The sequence below is a fragment of the Gouania willdenowi genome, chromosome 9 (assembly GCF_900634775.1).
Source record: "Gouania willdenowi chromosome 9, fGouWil2.1, whole genome shotgun sequence".
Lineage (NCBI taxonomy): Eukaryota > Metazoa > Chordata > Actinopteri > Blenniiformes > Gobiesocidae > Gouania > Gouania willdenowi.
In genome coordinates, this window is record NC_041052.1 from 17,554,031 (window position 1) to 17,569,176 (window position 15,146).

At 37.2% G+C, this 15,146-nt stretch overlaps 2 protein-coding genes across 3 annotated transcripts; both read left to right on the forward strand.

The window, feature by feature from the left end:
- Window positions 1–762: 762 nt before the first annotated feature.
- Window positions 763–6,032, forward strand: LOC114470388 (centromere protein H-like). The gene is made up of 10 exons (XM_028458573.1): window positions 763–871; window positions 1,976–2,082; window positions 2,159–2,214; window positions 2,294–2,339; window positions 2,952–3,020; window positions 3,101–3,151; window positions 4,311–4,374; window positions 5,135–5,186; window positions 5,327–5,487; window positions 5,947–6,032. The coding sequence occupies exons 2-10, from the start codon at window positions 1,997–1,999 to the stop codon at window positions 6,022–6,024; spliced, it is 663 nt and encodes a 220-aa protein (XP_028314374.1). The 5' UTR covers window positions 763–871; window positions 1,976–1,996; the 3' UTR covers window positions 6,025–6,032.
- A 1,239-nt stretch (window positions 6,033–7,271) lies between these two features.
- Window positions 7,272–14,857, forward strand: dimt1l (DIM1 dimethyladenosine transferase 1-like (S. cerevisiae)). 2 transcript variants are annotated; one of them, XM_028458571.1, is made up of 12 exons: window positions 7,272–7,441; window positions 8,589–8,662; window positions 8,735–8,821; window positions 10,904–10,965; window positions 11,062–11,155; window positions 11,229–11,278; window positions 11,365–11,488; window positions 13,992–14,084; window positions 14,159–14,223; window positions 14,300–14,363; window positions 14,456–14,562; window positions 14,641–14,857. In XM_028458571.1, exons 1-12 carry the CDS (start codon window positions 7,384–7,386, stop codon window positions 14,681–14,683), a joined length of 921 nt encoding a protein of 306 aa, XP_028314372.1. In that variant the 5' UTR covers window positions 7,272–7,383; the 3' UTR covers window positions 14,684–14,857. The 2 variants fall into 2 exon arrangements, with proteins under 2 accessions (XP_028314372.1, XP_028314373.1); XM_028458572.1 differs by lacking the exons at window positions 7,272–7,441; window positions 8,589–8,662 and having other exon boundaries at window positions 8,749–8,821; window positions 11,072–11,155.
- Window positions 14,858–15,146: the final 289 nt, after the last annotated feature.

A 15,146-nucleotide genomic window follows, 5' to 3' on the forward strand; every position in this document is an offset into this window, starting at 1 on the left:
TGAGAATAGCAGGCAACAAGATAGAAAACATATATATCACAGTCATTATTAGTCATGTCCAAATTTTAAATAAAATACCTGTAAATAACGTTTTAAATACAATACCTGTAAATAAAAGCAAGTGTCAGTCAGTGTGAGGGCAAATTACTCAAACTGGCTTAAAGTCCTTAAAGGATATATATCAAAATTAATAAATTAAATTAAATAATAACTATATTACTTGCATTTCCTGAGGAAAATGCATGTGAGGACCCTATAAATCTATTATTTATTTATTTGTATTCCTTTCCCTGTTGGTTTCCTCTTATCTCTCTTAAATTGACCCCTCTATTCAGAATTGGTAAGCGAGTATATTGGAGCTCAGCTTTTATGATGTACAGAAGCACACCAGTACATTTATTTGCTGTTTAAATGTTAGGAGGTAGCTCATATATATATAGTTCCTTACCTGACTCTAATCATGTTTTATTCTGAAAAGATTAAGTGAGAAAGTGAGTCAGAACAATACAGTAACCTGTATCAGAGATTTATTAGTGTGTACAAATGTGTGTTTATTGCCCAAATAGTTGGATTGTTCTGGCAATCTTTTTGTATATTCGTTTCCTCTGTAGAAATTATTCATACTTTGGTTCGCGAGTGTTTTTAAAACGCAGACTTTTCAGTGTGAGCAGAAGTGCTTTACTCACCGCCGACCTGCAGAGGTCGCTGTTTGTCGCTGGGTTTTTTTTAGCTCCAAGCGTCAGCAGTCACGTGACCCTACGTCACATTTCGGCGGGCGTCAAACTTGTCAACAAACGCTCAGACTTCCGTCCACCAACACTTTGGAGCAGAAAACAAGGCTTTATGCAGCTTTAACTGGAATTAAAACCAGGTAAGACATTTCACAAGTACTGAGGACTTTAACGTTGACTGGTTTAAATGTTTCATTTCTTACCACTGGCTCCAGTTGGTTATTCTTACTTTACTGCATCAAACGCGTTGGTTTCTGAGCTTTGTTTTCACTCGTTTTTCTGTTGACAGCTGAGGTTATATTACAAAGATATTAAAGATAAACTTAAAATATGAGTGTTTTTAAAAGCACTTATAAATAAAATTCATTTATTAATATTCTGCCGAATGATTTTTATAAAACTTTTAGAATTGTGTTTGACATCAGAAATACAGTACATACAATTAAAAAAAAAAAGCTTTTACATTTCCTTAGTATGGAAGCCCGTTTTCGCCACTAAAACAAAAAACAAAAAAAAAACAAAAAAAAAACGAGATAATTATGAGAAATAGTCATAATTATGCGAAATAAAGTCAAAAATATGAGAAGTAAAGTCATAATTATGAGAAATAGTCATAATTATGAGAAATAGTCATAAATATGAGAAATAGTCATAAATATGAGAAATAGTCATAACTATGATAAAAATATGTTTTTTAATGTAAAGTTGCAAAGAAAAATAATCACTATGGCAAGTCATAATTATGAGTTAGTAAAGTCATATTTATGAGAAAGAAAGTCATAATTATGAGGAAATTATTTTTATATACATTTGCAAAGAAACATACATAAATGTGATGGAATCATTTTTGCAAAAAAGACTTATTTATGTACTTCCACTATTTTCTACACCATGTATTGATGTATTTATTCTAACTGAATAAACTAAAGCCAAAATATGTGTTATGAATGAATTATTATTAATCAAAGTGTCATTAACAACGTTAACGGTCAGTATCGGTAGACTGCAGCTATTGCTCAGTTTCTATCTCATAATTATGACTTTACTAACTCATAGTTATGCTGTGGCGTTTTTTATTTTTAGTGGTGGAAACGGGTTTCCATACTTTTGTCACACTTCTACTGATTTATTTTCCCTTAAATGATCCATTATTAATTTGACCTTGTGTTTAAAGTCATGAAAGAGAGTGGCTGAGGAGATTAATGTTATGTTCCATGTGTTCACAATTGGATTCATCCAAACAGGCATCATCACTGTGTTTAAAGATGGACTCAGACACTGAGAATCTGAATAACGCAGCTTCATCAGACTGCACCAACAGACAGGACACGTCAACAGCAGACATGCTCAGGTTCTCCCCGACATAGATAAACAACACAGAGTCTCTCTCCTTTGTTCCTACATTATGACATTTGTGATGTTTTCAGGATGCAGCAGCAGATGTCCAACCAGTGCTTTGAGATGTCGGTACAGCTCAATGCAGGTTTGCATCAAGAATTATTCTATGATAATAATTCTGATTTTGTAGATCAAACAATTTTAAGCCTAGTTTCTAATGACAGGAAAAAGTAAAAGATGTTGCAGCACATCTGAAGCAGAGAGAGACTTGTGAGTTGAATTATATTGTACAACGGCACATTAGGGCCACATTAAAGTTAAAATAAAATAAAAAATAATCTGTCCACTATGAGAATAAAGTCGTATCTTAACGAAATCGTAATTTTATGAGATTAAAGTCACAATATTTCAAGAATAAAGTCATATTTTTATGAGAATAAGATTGAAATACAAACAGTCACGCGTGTGTTATGGAGAATGTGGAACATTTAGTGAGATTATACTTCTCTTAAGGTTTCACACATGCCGACGTTTACGTTTGTTCCAACAAAAAGAACCAGACTGATTTGGAGCAAGAAACTTCTTTTGTGGTAGAGGAACTGGCTGGAAGTGGTCGACTTCAGGTGTTGGTTGCGTTCACTTCAACAGGGAATTCTGTGCGCTACACTATTAAGAGTCTTTTAAGATACGCCTTTATTCTCATTAAATTATGACTCTTCTCAAAATATTACAGCTTTGATCTCGATATATTACGACTTTAATCTCGTAGTGCGCAGATTTCTTTTTATTTTCAATGTGGCCCTAATACGCCATCGTAATATTGCACTTTTACGTTTGTGTGTAATATACTAATTAACAGTAACACATGTATTAATGTTTCAGACCAGATTACATGAATGAAGTTGAAAAAGTTAAAACAGCTCATTTTACTGGCACGTTGGCCCTGCACAGGTAACGTAAAGTCTCTTTGCTATTATAAAAATGAACATGTTACATCATGTGACCTAAGACCAAGTATTTGTGTGTTACAGAATTCAGATGTGGAACGCTATTGGAGAGAAACTGAGAGAGGGCGACTCGGTGTAAGTCACCTAATACAGTGTTTCTATAATGGGGGTACTTGAGAGAGAGCGAGAGGAAAATTTACAAATGAAAGCATTGAAAATATGGAGTTTTATAATGTGTATTTTTAGTTAAAAATGATAATCACACTGAATATTACCAGCAACCATGAAAGAGAAAAATATACTGAATAATAAAATGAACAAACAACAACAAAATACACAAAATGACGCCAAAAACACACGCACGAAGAGAGAAAAATAAATGGTAAATGGACTTGATTTTATATAGCGCTTTATCACCACACTGAAGCATTCTCAAAGCGCTTTACATAACAGCTCATTCACCCAATCACTCTCACATTCACACACCAGTGGGACAGGACTGCCATGCAAGGCGCTAGTCGACCACTGGGAGCAACTTAGGGTTCAGTGTCTTGCTCAAGGACACTTCGACACATAGTCAGGTACTGGGATCGAACCCCCAACCTCTCGATCAGAAGACGACCCGCTACCACCTGAGCCACGGTCGCCCGTAGGTAAATACTATTACCAGCAACACACAAAACGACAAAGACACACTGAAGGAGAGGAAAAATACACAAAAATAACAGAGACATACAAAATGACATAAGAAACAAACGACACCAAAAACACACACACACACTGAAAGAGAATCATTTAAATAATACCAACAGCACACAAAAACGACAACAAAAATACACAAAATAAGAGAAAAATATACTGAATAATAAAAGGAAAAGAAACAACAACAAATGACACAAAATGATGGTAGAAATGATTTTGATTAGAACCTGAACTGAAAACACAAAGGTCAGTCTTGGTCCCACATCAGGAGGGAGATGACCATAAATGATAAAAACTATGAAATAAATCTATTCATGAGGCACTAAATAATGTTTTATTCCTCTTATTTACAAAATAAGATTCTTTAATACGTTTATCACTAATTCATTCCATTATTATGGTTTATAGTTGTTTTTTCACAGAATTATGAGCTAAATGTAGTAGTCAGACATAAGGGGGTACTTGCATTCAAAAGTAAGAGAAACGGGGTACTTGAGCCACAAACGTTTGAGAAGCACTGACTGAGTATATTATCTATAAAACTCCAGACATGAGGTGTAAGAGTGAATTTGATGGCTGTGTCTTTTTACAGTTCCCTGAGAGTCATGATTGATCGCTACAAGGCTCTTTGTTCACACATTAAACAACTCCAGCAGGTAAACGCTCCTCATTTTCTCTCTGACACTAAGGTCGATGCACTTTGACCTTTAGATGTGAAAACACTTGAAGAAAGCTTGACCCAGTTTACCTCAGTGTAAGGCAGGGGCACACCCACATTTATATTGTTTAACATTAAGGTTTACAAAGTTCAGTTCATTTTCAAAGTTGGAAAAATTAATTTTTATCATTATCGACTGAAACACCCAGATTTCATGCAAGTTCACGTGATATTATCTCTGAAATTAATCAAAATTCGATTACGTACGTGTAATTTGGTAACTGTACCAATAGCACCGGGGATCGTCCGTACAAATAGACACTTTCTTTTTAATATTCTATTAATTCCTGAGCTTCAGTTCACGTGAAAGTTTACAAAAAATGTCCAGCTCTTTGTAACCCTATTTAACTCATTCAGTGCCAGCCATTTTCAAAATTTCTACCCTCTCAGTGCCAGCTGTTTCAGAGCATTTTGACTCATTTTTTTAAAGACCCACAGAATATTTTGTATTATGACAATCTGAATTCTGACGCCAGATTCTGAAAGATTGAAGTCTCTAATTTCATCAGAAAAAACTAATTTTGTTTCTAGCTCATTTCGTTCTTCTGTAATCCACAGTTGATCGTAGTTCCGTAAAGTTTAGGAAGAAGAGTTTAGGCCTCGCTTCAAGTCATTTACTGGTGTTTCTGTAAAATCCTGGTTAATGAAATCTAAGCTTGTGCTTTGCCGTTTTGTTTTTGTCTTGTTTTTTCCATCAGGAATCGAAAACTCTCCAAGACGAGATCATAAAATTACAGAAGCACAGACTAGGTTTGTCACAATCCCACACATTGTTTTGCTAAACAGGAATTTTGAGTCTGATTTAGAAGCAGTTGTGGTTTTGACGGCGAATCCCAAAAAGTAGTTCCAATCCTAGGATGAGATAAACCCATTGTGTTCATGTTGTGTAGAGCTGAAGCGTCTGACACATGAGAGGATGAAACAAACAGAGGAGCTGGCGTCTAAGATGGAGCACCCAGACACACACAAGTATAAAGCAGCAGTGGAGAAAGGCCAGGCCAACCTGGAGAAATACAGGAGGATGACGGTCATGACCCAGAACGTCCTCAGGGTGAGAAAAACGGGGTTTTTGAAGTCATTTGATCCTGTATGATTGGAAACATCTATTTTATTTCTAAAGCTTTCATTGTTGCTAGAGGTGTCCTGATCCAAGATTGATATCGGGCCGATATCAGCCAGAAAACGAATATCGGATTTTATTGGACTGCATCTAAAATCACCGATATAAGCCCTCCGATAAAACTTTTTGATCCAGCACTTCTATCCATAGGTGACAACAAAGCAACCTACTGTTGCTGACTATTGTTCTCTGTTTGAGTAACATCACTTGATCAAGCCTTTTCTAACATTCCACACTACAAAATAAGTAATAAAAGTATGTATGATTTGTGCTGATATCGTATCGGATCAATAGCGGTATCGTAAAGTTGTATCGGGACATCCCTAATTGTTGCGTTGCAGAAATACTTTGTTCAATTTCAAAATGTAGAGTGTGTGTGTGTTTCTTCAGGGTATTCTGCTGGCCTGTAAAGTAAATTGGATGGATGATCCTGAAGTCCAAGCCATCGCCATGACTCTGGAGGACTAGAGATAGACTTTTTATTCTATTGTTTTTGTTTAATAAAAACTGTGTGTTCCAAGTGTATCTAATGTCATATTTCAGTGGATCTCGTCACTGGTTAAACAAGTTTTAGGTTATTCCATTCACAGTATAAATAAAAAATAAAACAGATCAAACTAAATGAGTGTTTTTAATCAAGTTATTTTGAGTCTAAACTGATCACTATGTACAGCTTATGTACTGCACATGCTAAGGCCAACACTGTTAACTCGTGGCTTCATTTTGAGCGTAATCTGATTATGCACCAATAGAGTCCAGCACAGGCTGTGTAATGATTATTACTTAAGCACAAAAATGAGTTGAGTTATATCCTTTACATGATGACATATTATACAGCTTGTTTTGTATTCTATAGCCACATAATCCTGGAGTATATATATATATATACACACACACGGGTAGAGATGTGTAGAAACATTCTCACAAGATGAAGATTCTTTTCATTATAATTAATGTTTGTTTTTTTTGTGTTCATTTTTATGAACATAGGTTTTTGAATGGGAATATAACACTCAAAACAAGAAGCAGTGAGAGTTGCAACCCACCCTCAATAAGATTTACAGTAAATAAACTAAAACAATATCAGTATGTGTATAACATTAAGCATACATACTTTTCAGTGAACATTGCTATGCATACAAACATCTATCCAATTCATCATAAGTCCATAATTCAGTTTACCTTTTCATTTATTTCACAATTCTAATACACAGAACCAGTAATAAAAGGTTGTTATATATATATATTTATTTTTATTTTTTTTATTTTATTTTTTTTAACTTATTTACTTTTACTTTAAAGTAGCTGCCCAAAACTTGCTTTTTTTTCTTAATGCTTAAAATTAGATTTGCCCAAAATCAACCTTTCAATGTTTAAATATCAAAAATCTTCCATATTTGATATTTTTTTCTTCAAATGTGCCTGTTTTATATTTTCCCATCAGCTCAGATTCTTTCAGAAACTTGGTTAGTATAAAATCGGATTTGATTAGTTTTTCAACTTTGCAAAAATAAAGTAGATTAGTGCCAAAGTGATACCTTTGTTTATAACATTAATGTGTTAAAACGTAAACGTAACAGACAACATAATAAAGTCTTCACACACACAAAAAGAAAAGCACAGTCCTGTTCTACGATTTAGTAAATTAGTTTAACCGCTAGAGGGCGACGCGCCCGAGTTATGCCATTATATTCTATCTACTGTACACACCTAAACACTGAAGAAGAGAGCAGCACACGTGTGTACACACTGCACACAGACCTGACGATAAAACGTCGTTAAAACATTTTTTTAGTGACTGGTGTGTTAGTGGATATCAACGTAAACATGCCAAAAATAAGAGCAGAGAAGAAGAGCAGGCAGCACCAGGAAGTGAAGAATCAGGGTGAGTCGCTGTTAGCTTTAGCATGCTAGCAATACCACTGCTGTAAGAAGATTTCAAAGTTCCTTACTTAAGTTATTCTCAACGCGAAATTTGTCAACACAAGCTGTGTAAAGTGTTGTACAAGTGCTGCTGCTTCTCCAATGAGTCCCAGTATAGGATGGATTGTTCATATTATTATATTTATTACTTGTAGTGAACAGTGGTAAGGACAAAACCAAATGTAATGCTCAATGGTAAGAGTTTAAGAGTCTTAGTATTGGAGTTCATTAGAATGATTAATGAAATTAAAGTGGTCAAGGTCTTAACAGGAAGTGAGAATTTTTTTTATTTATTTATTTTTTAACATTTTTTAATCAAATCTTACATGATCGATTATGTATGACCTGATCAGAATCAGTTTTATTTGCCAAGTACAGTTAAAAAAAAAAAACACCACAAGGACTTTAGCTTGGTGGATGGTGTGAAGAACAACCCCCCCCCCCCAAAAAAAAGAAAAAATAAACACTTATAATAAAATATAAAGGATGATATATACAAGTGTGATGTACAGTATGTAAACCACAGAAGTTTTTATTTACTCTGAATTTAAACTAAAACTATTGATTTTTGATGCAAAGCTAATCAGGAGTTAAACTACGTCCCCACCATGAGTCAGTGCAGTGCTTTGGTCACAGTTACAACAGGATTTATCCATCATTGTGGTTTTGTAAAAGTCATGAGCCTTTGTTTAACAACACTGTGGTAATGGTTCTAGTCAAACTTGAACCTAATACACAGGCTAGTCATTAGGGGTGTCCCGATCCAATATTGATATCAGATATCTGTCCGATATCAGCCAGAAAACAAATATCCGATTTGATCAGACTGCATTTAAAAGTTGTGTTTGTCCCCGCCCTCAGTTGTTCCCATCATATACTGACAGTGAAAAATAACTGAATTGAATTGCTGACTATTGTTCTCTGAGTAACATCACTTGATGAAGCCTTTTCTAACATTCCACACTACAAAATAAGTAATAAAAGTATTTATGACTCGTGCTGATATCGGCAAATATGCAAGGTTGCAATATCGGTATCGGAAGTGAGAAAAAGGTTGTATCGGGACATCCCTACCAGTCATACATTAAACTTGTGGCTCTTTGTTTCAGGGATCATGTTTAACACGGGCGTTGGTCAGCACATCCTGAAGAATCCTTTAATTGTTAATGGAATCATAGAAAAGGTAGGAAGTGAAAGATGGCTTTGCCTCCACATTGTCAGATAAACCCAGTGATGCTTTCATTATTGTTTCCAGGCTGCTCTGAGGCCCACTGACGTGGTCCTGGAGGTGGGACCTGGTACGGGTAACATGACTGTCAAACTGCTGGAAAAAGCCAAGAAGGTGAGAGAGCTCACTTAGCAACCAGGTTTATCCCATTTATGGGTCATACAATGTGTTGCTTTTGCATTTAAAGACATGGAGCTGAACATAAAAATGGCAGCTTCTGTTTGTCAGTGACAGAAGGTGGGTTGTGCGGTCTGTTTGCATGGTCGTACTTTACACATCATGCTCGTTGTATGAAGCTGCTCCTCCACATGTGACGACGATGAAACAAAGCCTCCATGATATATTGCTTAGAAGTCTGAGGGTGCGTCCGAATATTCCCTCCTATCTCCTTTCCTATCCACTTTTTCTTAACCCATGGAAGTGTTTAAGTGGAGCGTTCCATTTCTTTAAAAGCTAAGGAAAGGAGGCTAAATGCTTCCTTTATAACCTCCTTTAGCCTAGGAAACACTGACTCCTGTAATTTATGTTACGGCTCCCTCTAGGATGTGTATCCAGTGACGCCATAACAGAAATCAAGATTATCAAAGTCATTATTATAAGTTTTTTAAAGTAGCAACAGAACGAAACAAAACGGACTGGAGGTCCTGGTAAACTAAACAAAAGTAGGCAGGACCCTGAGCAGCATCCACCCTCTAAACTACTAAAAGTTACAAAACACTATATCTACATGAACACGATAACAGAACTACCACAAACCTGCAGTCCAAACTAAAATAACAAACGTATAAAACGTTGAGTGGGGAGCTGAAGAACAATCTTTCTTTCAGCCCTTTATACAGCTCCTCCTCCCTCTCCACCTGATTACTGATGTGAATCAGGTGTGTTAGTTGAGAGGGAAGAACGGCAGCCGTAACAGCATCCTTTAGCAAAGAAGAAAAGATAATGCTGACCCACAATTCCTTGCGGCGACAACATTTGAAGGGACCTGCTCATCCGAGCACTTACGAAAACTCACGATGACATAACCGAGCGCTCAGTCGTTAGAAAAAGAGATCAGAGAGATTTTTTTCTTCAACATATTTTATTCACATAGGAATGCTTTGTGTGGTTGTTTATTTGTATGCATACAATGTTACATAGGCCTATATCAGAGGTCTGTAACCTTTACTCTCAAAGGAGCCTAGTTTGCCTCATCTCACCTGGATTAAAGTCCTTCCAGAACCGAAAAAAAATACCTTCTCCATGAAGACAATACAGTGTATAAAATTCTATACAATTAAAATATTGAATAATTTTATGAGTTAATGGTTTTGAAGGGTTACAAAAAATAACTGATTTGATAACACATGATCATGTCGGTCAACACATGCTAATTGCTAATTTCATGCAACATATCAAGCATGCACATTAAGCTGGCATGTTGGCAATTAAATATATCTTTCCCCACAAAAATACAAAATACACTCTATTTTCTTCCTTTTTGTTGGTGTATTTATCTTAGCAGGGATTTAAAACTTAAGATTAGCCACAGGTATAAGGGAAGGTGATGGTCTGTAGAGGTTGAAGTAGGAAGGTGGTAAAGTTATTGCACAATGTGATTTTTTTTTTAGGTTAACCAATTGTTAATCATAATTTTATTTGATGTTAATGTCATTAATCATCAATATCCTCTGTAAGAAATAATTCATTATTTTAATATTTATTTTAAAGCTACAGGGAGCCATTGCAAAAGAGTCAAAGAGCCACAAGTTGCAGACCCCTGGTCTATATCTTGCATTAATGTAACAATTTCATACATCATCATACTTATTTTGGATTAATGTTGGTTTCTGGGTGGAAGGTGAGTGTGAGCATCCATTCTCTATAGTTTCACTTTTGTTCCTCGTAGCCATGGTAGCCTCTTTTCCTTTGATTTACATCAGTGCAAAGTGTTATAAATGTGCTTTTAGTCCATTTTCTGAAATTTGTTGTTTATCACCATTGCAGACGTCACTAACCTTCACCGCCGTCGGATTATTACGTCACCTAGTGGAAGTGCGTCTGTCAAAACAACGGGATGGCCTTTCCCTAACTCCTTTAGGAAGTCTAACACCTTTCCCCATGGACTTAAGGAAAAATTGATAGGAGGGACTATTGGGACGCAGCCTGAGCCTTGTTTTAGCTTTTAGCTAAACGATCCATGTGTGTATTTTACAGGTGGTGGCCTGTGAGTTGGACGGCAGATTAGTGGCTGAGCTTCAGAAAAGAGTGCAGTGCACGTGAGTGAGGAGAGCAGTAGCTAGTGCTAGTGCGTGCTGCACACATGTAGATTAGTGCAAATAGTGGAAATGTGACTGATTTCTTTTTCCTGTTAGACCTCTGCAGACCAAACTGCAGATATTGATCGGTGACGTGTTGAAAACAGATCTGCCTTTCTTTGACGTGTGTGTGGCTAATTTACCTTACCAGGTGAGTGCGACTTTGTGCTCTGCACAGTTCAGTCATTCACAATCTAATCTCTTTATTCTTCCTGTTTGTGCAGATTTCTTCTCCGTTTGTGTTCAAGCTCTTGCTGCATCGTCCGTTCTTCAGGTGTGAACCTGTTTATCTGTGTCTGTGTCCTTCCTGTTGTGTCTGCACTCTTTCACGCCTCTGTCATGTTGTTTCTCTCCATTCAGGTGTGCTGTGTTGATGTTCCAAAGGGAGTTTGCTATGCGTCTGGTGGCCCCGCCTGGAGACAAGCTCTACTGCAGATTGTCCATCAACACGCAGCTACTGGCTCGTGTCGACCATCTGATGAAGGTCAGTCCATAGCGGTGTCAGAGGATTCTCACTTCTGTTCTTTCTTTAATTTCAAGGTTTGTTTCCAAACTAAACACTCACTTCCAGATTGTGCATCATTGAAATCTAACCGACACTTATTACATATTTGGCCTATTTGTCACTTTGGGCCCAATCAAATCCACGTGGACGGAATTACGGAATCGACCAATGAAAACGGAATCCAGACTTAAATGCGGAAATGGACAGAATCGGGATGAAACGCCGCCACCGTGAGAAAAAATTTTTTTTTTTTAAATTGGGAAATGTTTCCAGGGACGGCTCATTAGGTGCCCTGCTCGCCCCCCTCTTGTCCTGGCTGCTTCAAACACTGACCCAAAACACTGCCTAAACCACCAAAAACCACCCAAAACACCGCCTAAACCACCCAAAACACCGTCTAAACTGCCGAAAAACTATGCAAATCATTGACTCCTACATATGCAGCTACCAGTTCCTGTTTAACTTCACTGTGTCTGTAAAACTCCATGTTTTCACAGAGTGCCACAGCACTTGATGAAAAGCAATGTAAATCATTTTTACACTACTTATAACTATTTTATCTTTGCATTTCACATGAACCAAATCTAGTTTCAACCACACAGTTAACATGGCACTTGAAATAAGCTTAATAAATCTTTAAATTAAACAAGTAAACTCAATAAACATGCCTTGCATTGCCTGTTAAACAATGAACAATTTGCCAAACTTTACAAGTAAATGACAAGAAATGCATTCAACAAGTTTCCATGCTGAACAATGTTTAAGTCCAAGTTTCCTGATTGCTTTTAAATGAATTGTCCAAGCAACAGAAGCCCGTGGTGATGTCGAGGTGCTTACCACCAGCTGTCCATCCAAACACGTAGAGAGTCTTTACGCATCAAAGTTCAGTCCCAGCTGAGGGTAAAGAACTCTCTCCTCTGTAGGCTGCTAAGCACGCACTGCCATTGTCTCAGTTCACCCAGTGACTTGGTCAGTGTCATTAAAAGAATCAGGTGTGCACACTCACAAGTGGGAGGGGCTTCTACCTGGCCCCTCCCCTGCTTAGCAGGTGGGTGGGAGGCAGCTCACAGGAAGTTTGGCAGAACACCTCCCACTCCGTCTTCACGCTGGATCTGCTAGGAAGACCACACTAAACGTTCACTGCAAACAGCCGTTAAAGTCCTTTGTGACGCTCCACGAAGACTCCAACTTGTTCCTTGATCGGGAGAAGAACCACCAGCCACCGGACGTCTCTATGTAGAACTTAATGTTAACGTATTTTGAGCCTCAGATTCTCCGTTTGAGGGTATAACCATTTCCATTTGATCATCTTTCCCTGTTTCAGTGACTTCACTGGCTATTAAACGTCTCAAAATCATACCAAACCTGCTAAATAGGGTGAATAAAGTCCACTACTGTTACTAATTTTACATTTTATAGCTTCAGATGATTTACGAGAGCAACAGTCACCCGTTTAATGGGAAAATACCATTATAATGTGTGAACTGACCCCAAAATATTATTTTAAAATTTCTGCCAATTAGCGAATGACCCTAATGTTTAGCACGAAACCTCCATGCAGCCATGTGATTGTAGATGCTTCTGATGTGACAGAGTTCAACTAATACACCAACAGCGAAACCCGTCTTTGTACCAGTGCCTTTTCAGTCATAATATTCTGAACCGCTTGTTTAACACATGTTTAAAAACACTTCAGATGAAGCTCTGTATGCTTTTTTAATCACAGAACATGATTTTTTAGTTATTCAATCATCTGATTTCTGTTGAAAAATGGCGTCTAAGTGTGTGTGATGTTGGTGTCTGATTTTCCATAAAAAGAGAGAGGCGGGAAAAATTAGTTTGTTTGCCTTTATGTGTCAGATTGATTTTTTTGTTTTAGAACGCAATTTTTTCGTCCATTTTTTACATTTACAGGAAGTCTGAGGCCCTACATATTGTGCGCCAATGATGTGAAAAACTCAAAAAAGTGTCCAGTATACAGGGTCCCCACGGTCATTAAAAGTTATGGAATTTGAAAAAAACTATTTTACAGTCTTGAAAAGTCATGGAATGATTTAACTGTTTTGGAAATAGCCTATTTTATTTTAATGTTTAAAATATGTTAAACCTCAAAGATTGCGTTCTCAAATTGAAAGTGCTGCATACTGGCAGCATAATTGAGTGGGAATCACGAGTTATCAAAATTTCATGCAAATTCACTGCCTCATTTATAAAACTGCGTAGGTAAGATCACTTCAGCTGATGTACGCTAAAAAACAAGAAATGCATACGCAAAAAAAAGAGCTTAGCGCTTCAGAACTAAGTCATGGAAATTTGGGAAAATATTTTGGAAAAGTTTTGAAAAATCATTGTGTAAAAAGTGCGGGAACCCTGAGTATATAATAAAAAATAAGCAAAGTGCGCTGTCAATTTTCATAAAGATTTAAAGCACTATACCTGAGTCCCTGGGCTTTAGAGCAGCTGCTAATGAGTTCTGTCACAGGTCGGGAAGAACAACTTCCGCCCTCCTCCCAAAGTGGAGTCGAGTGTTGTGAGGATAGAGCCAAAGAATCCCCCTCCTCCAGTCAACTTCCAGGTGAGCAGAGTGTCTCTGACTGATGAAACAAGGACCGCTGCTGTAAACGTGACCATTTGTCTCCTCTGAATCAGGAGTGGGATGGTCTGGTCAGAATAGCATTTGTGAGGAAGAACAAAACCCTCAATGCAGCGTTTAGGTGAGTACCTTCACCAAACCAGACCTTTGAGAGATTTGCTTCAAAGCTGATCATGTGACTAATGTCTGCTTTCTAGGTCGACTGCTGTGGAGCAGCTACTGGAGAAAAACTACAGAATTCACTGCTCTGTTCACAACGTGGTGAGGAAAAGACAAAAAAAAAAACCAAGGAAATGAACATTTCTGAACTCTAATGTCACATCCATCCAAATCCCTCTGTTCCATCTCTAAAGGAGGTCCCAGCTGATTTTAGCATCAGCAAAAAGGTTGCGAGTGTCCTACAGGAGGCGGGGTTTAGTGAGAAGAGAGCCAGGTCCATGGACATAGATGACTTCATGGTGTAAGTTCTCATCTCACTAACTCTTCCTACCTAAAGAACTCTGATGTTTTAATGGCTATATGTTGTCTCCATCCACAGACTGCTGCATGCGTTCAACTCTGCAGGGATCCACTTCTCTTAAAAAAAGAGCAGATCAGATGAAAAAATAAAATGGACTGTTTTTCCCCTCCTTGGAACTGTAATTGGAGGCGTTAACTAGGTAGTGGAATGTTCAGAGCATACTGGTGGCTCATATTGAGTGCTATTCTACACATGTAGATATCTGAAGTTATAAAAGGACATTTTATTCACCCTACATAAGAGGAAATATATCTATATCGCTTTCTTTTTGAAATCATACACACTTAATTACAGTAAGTTTATTTTGTCTTCTTTTTTTAAATATATGTAAAGGTTTTGTTTATTCAGACAAGGTTTTCCAGGAAATGTTATCTCCTGACATGTTTCGTCTTCCTTAGCCTTTTAGGTGATATGCCTTGATGTGTCCCTACGAGTTATCTCATAAGGAAGTTGACAGTCGAAACATGTCAGGAGATAAAATTTCCTGAAAAACCTTTACATATACAAACTTTTTTGAATTGTAT

Coding starts and splice junctions, on each gene's coding strand:
- LOC114470388 (XM_028458573.1), top strand. CDS start 1,997: ATGGACTCAGACACTGAGAATCTGAATAACGCAGCTTCATCAGACTGC. Junction 2,083..2,158: donor TCAACAGCAGACATGCTCAG/GTTCTCCCCGAC, acceptor TGATGTTTTCAG/GATGCAGCAGCAGATGTCCA. Junction 3,152..4,310: donor CTGAGAGAGGGCGACTCGGT/GTAAGTCACCTA, acceptor GTCTTTTTACAG/TTCCCTGAGAGTCATGATTG.
- dimt1l (XM_028458571.1), top strand. CDS start 7,384: ATGCCAAAAATAAGAGCAGAGAAGAAGAGCAGGCAGCACCAGGAAGTG. Junction 8,663..8,734: donor TTAATGGAATCATAGAAAAG/GTAGGAAGTGAA, acceptor TATTGTTTCCAG/GCTGCTCTGAGGCCCACTGA. Junction 14,364..14,455: donor ACTGCTCTGTTCACAACGTG/GTGAGGAAAAGA, acceptor CCATCTCTAAAG/GAGGTCCCAGCTGATTTTAG.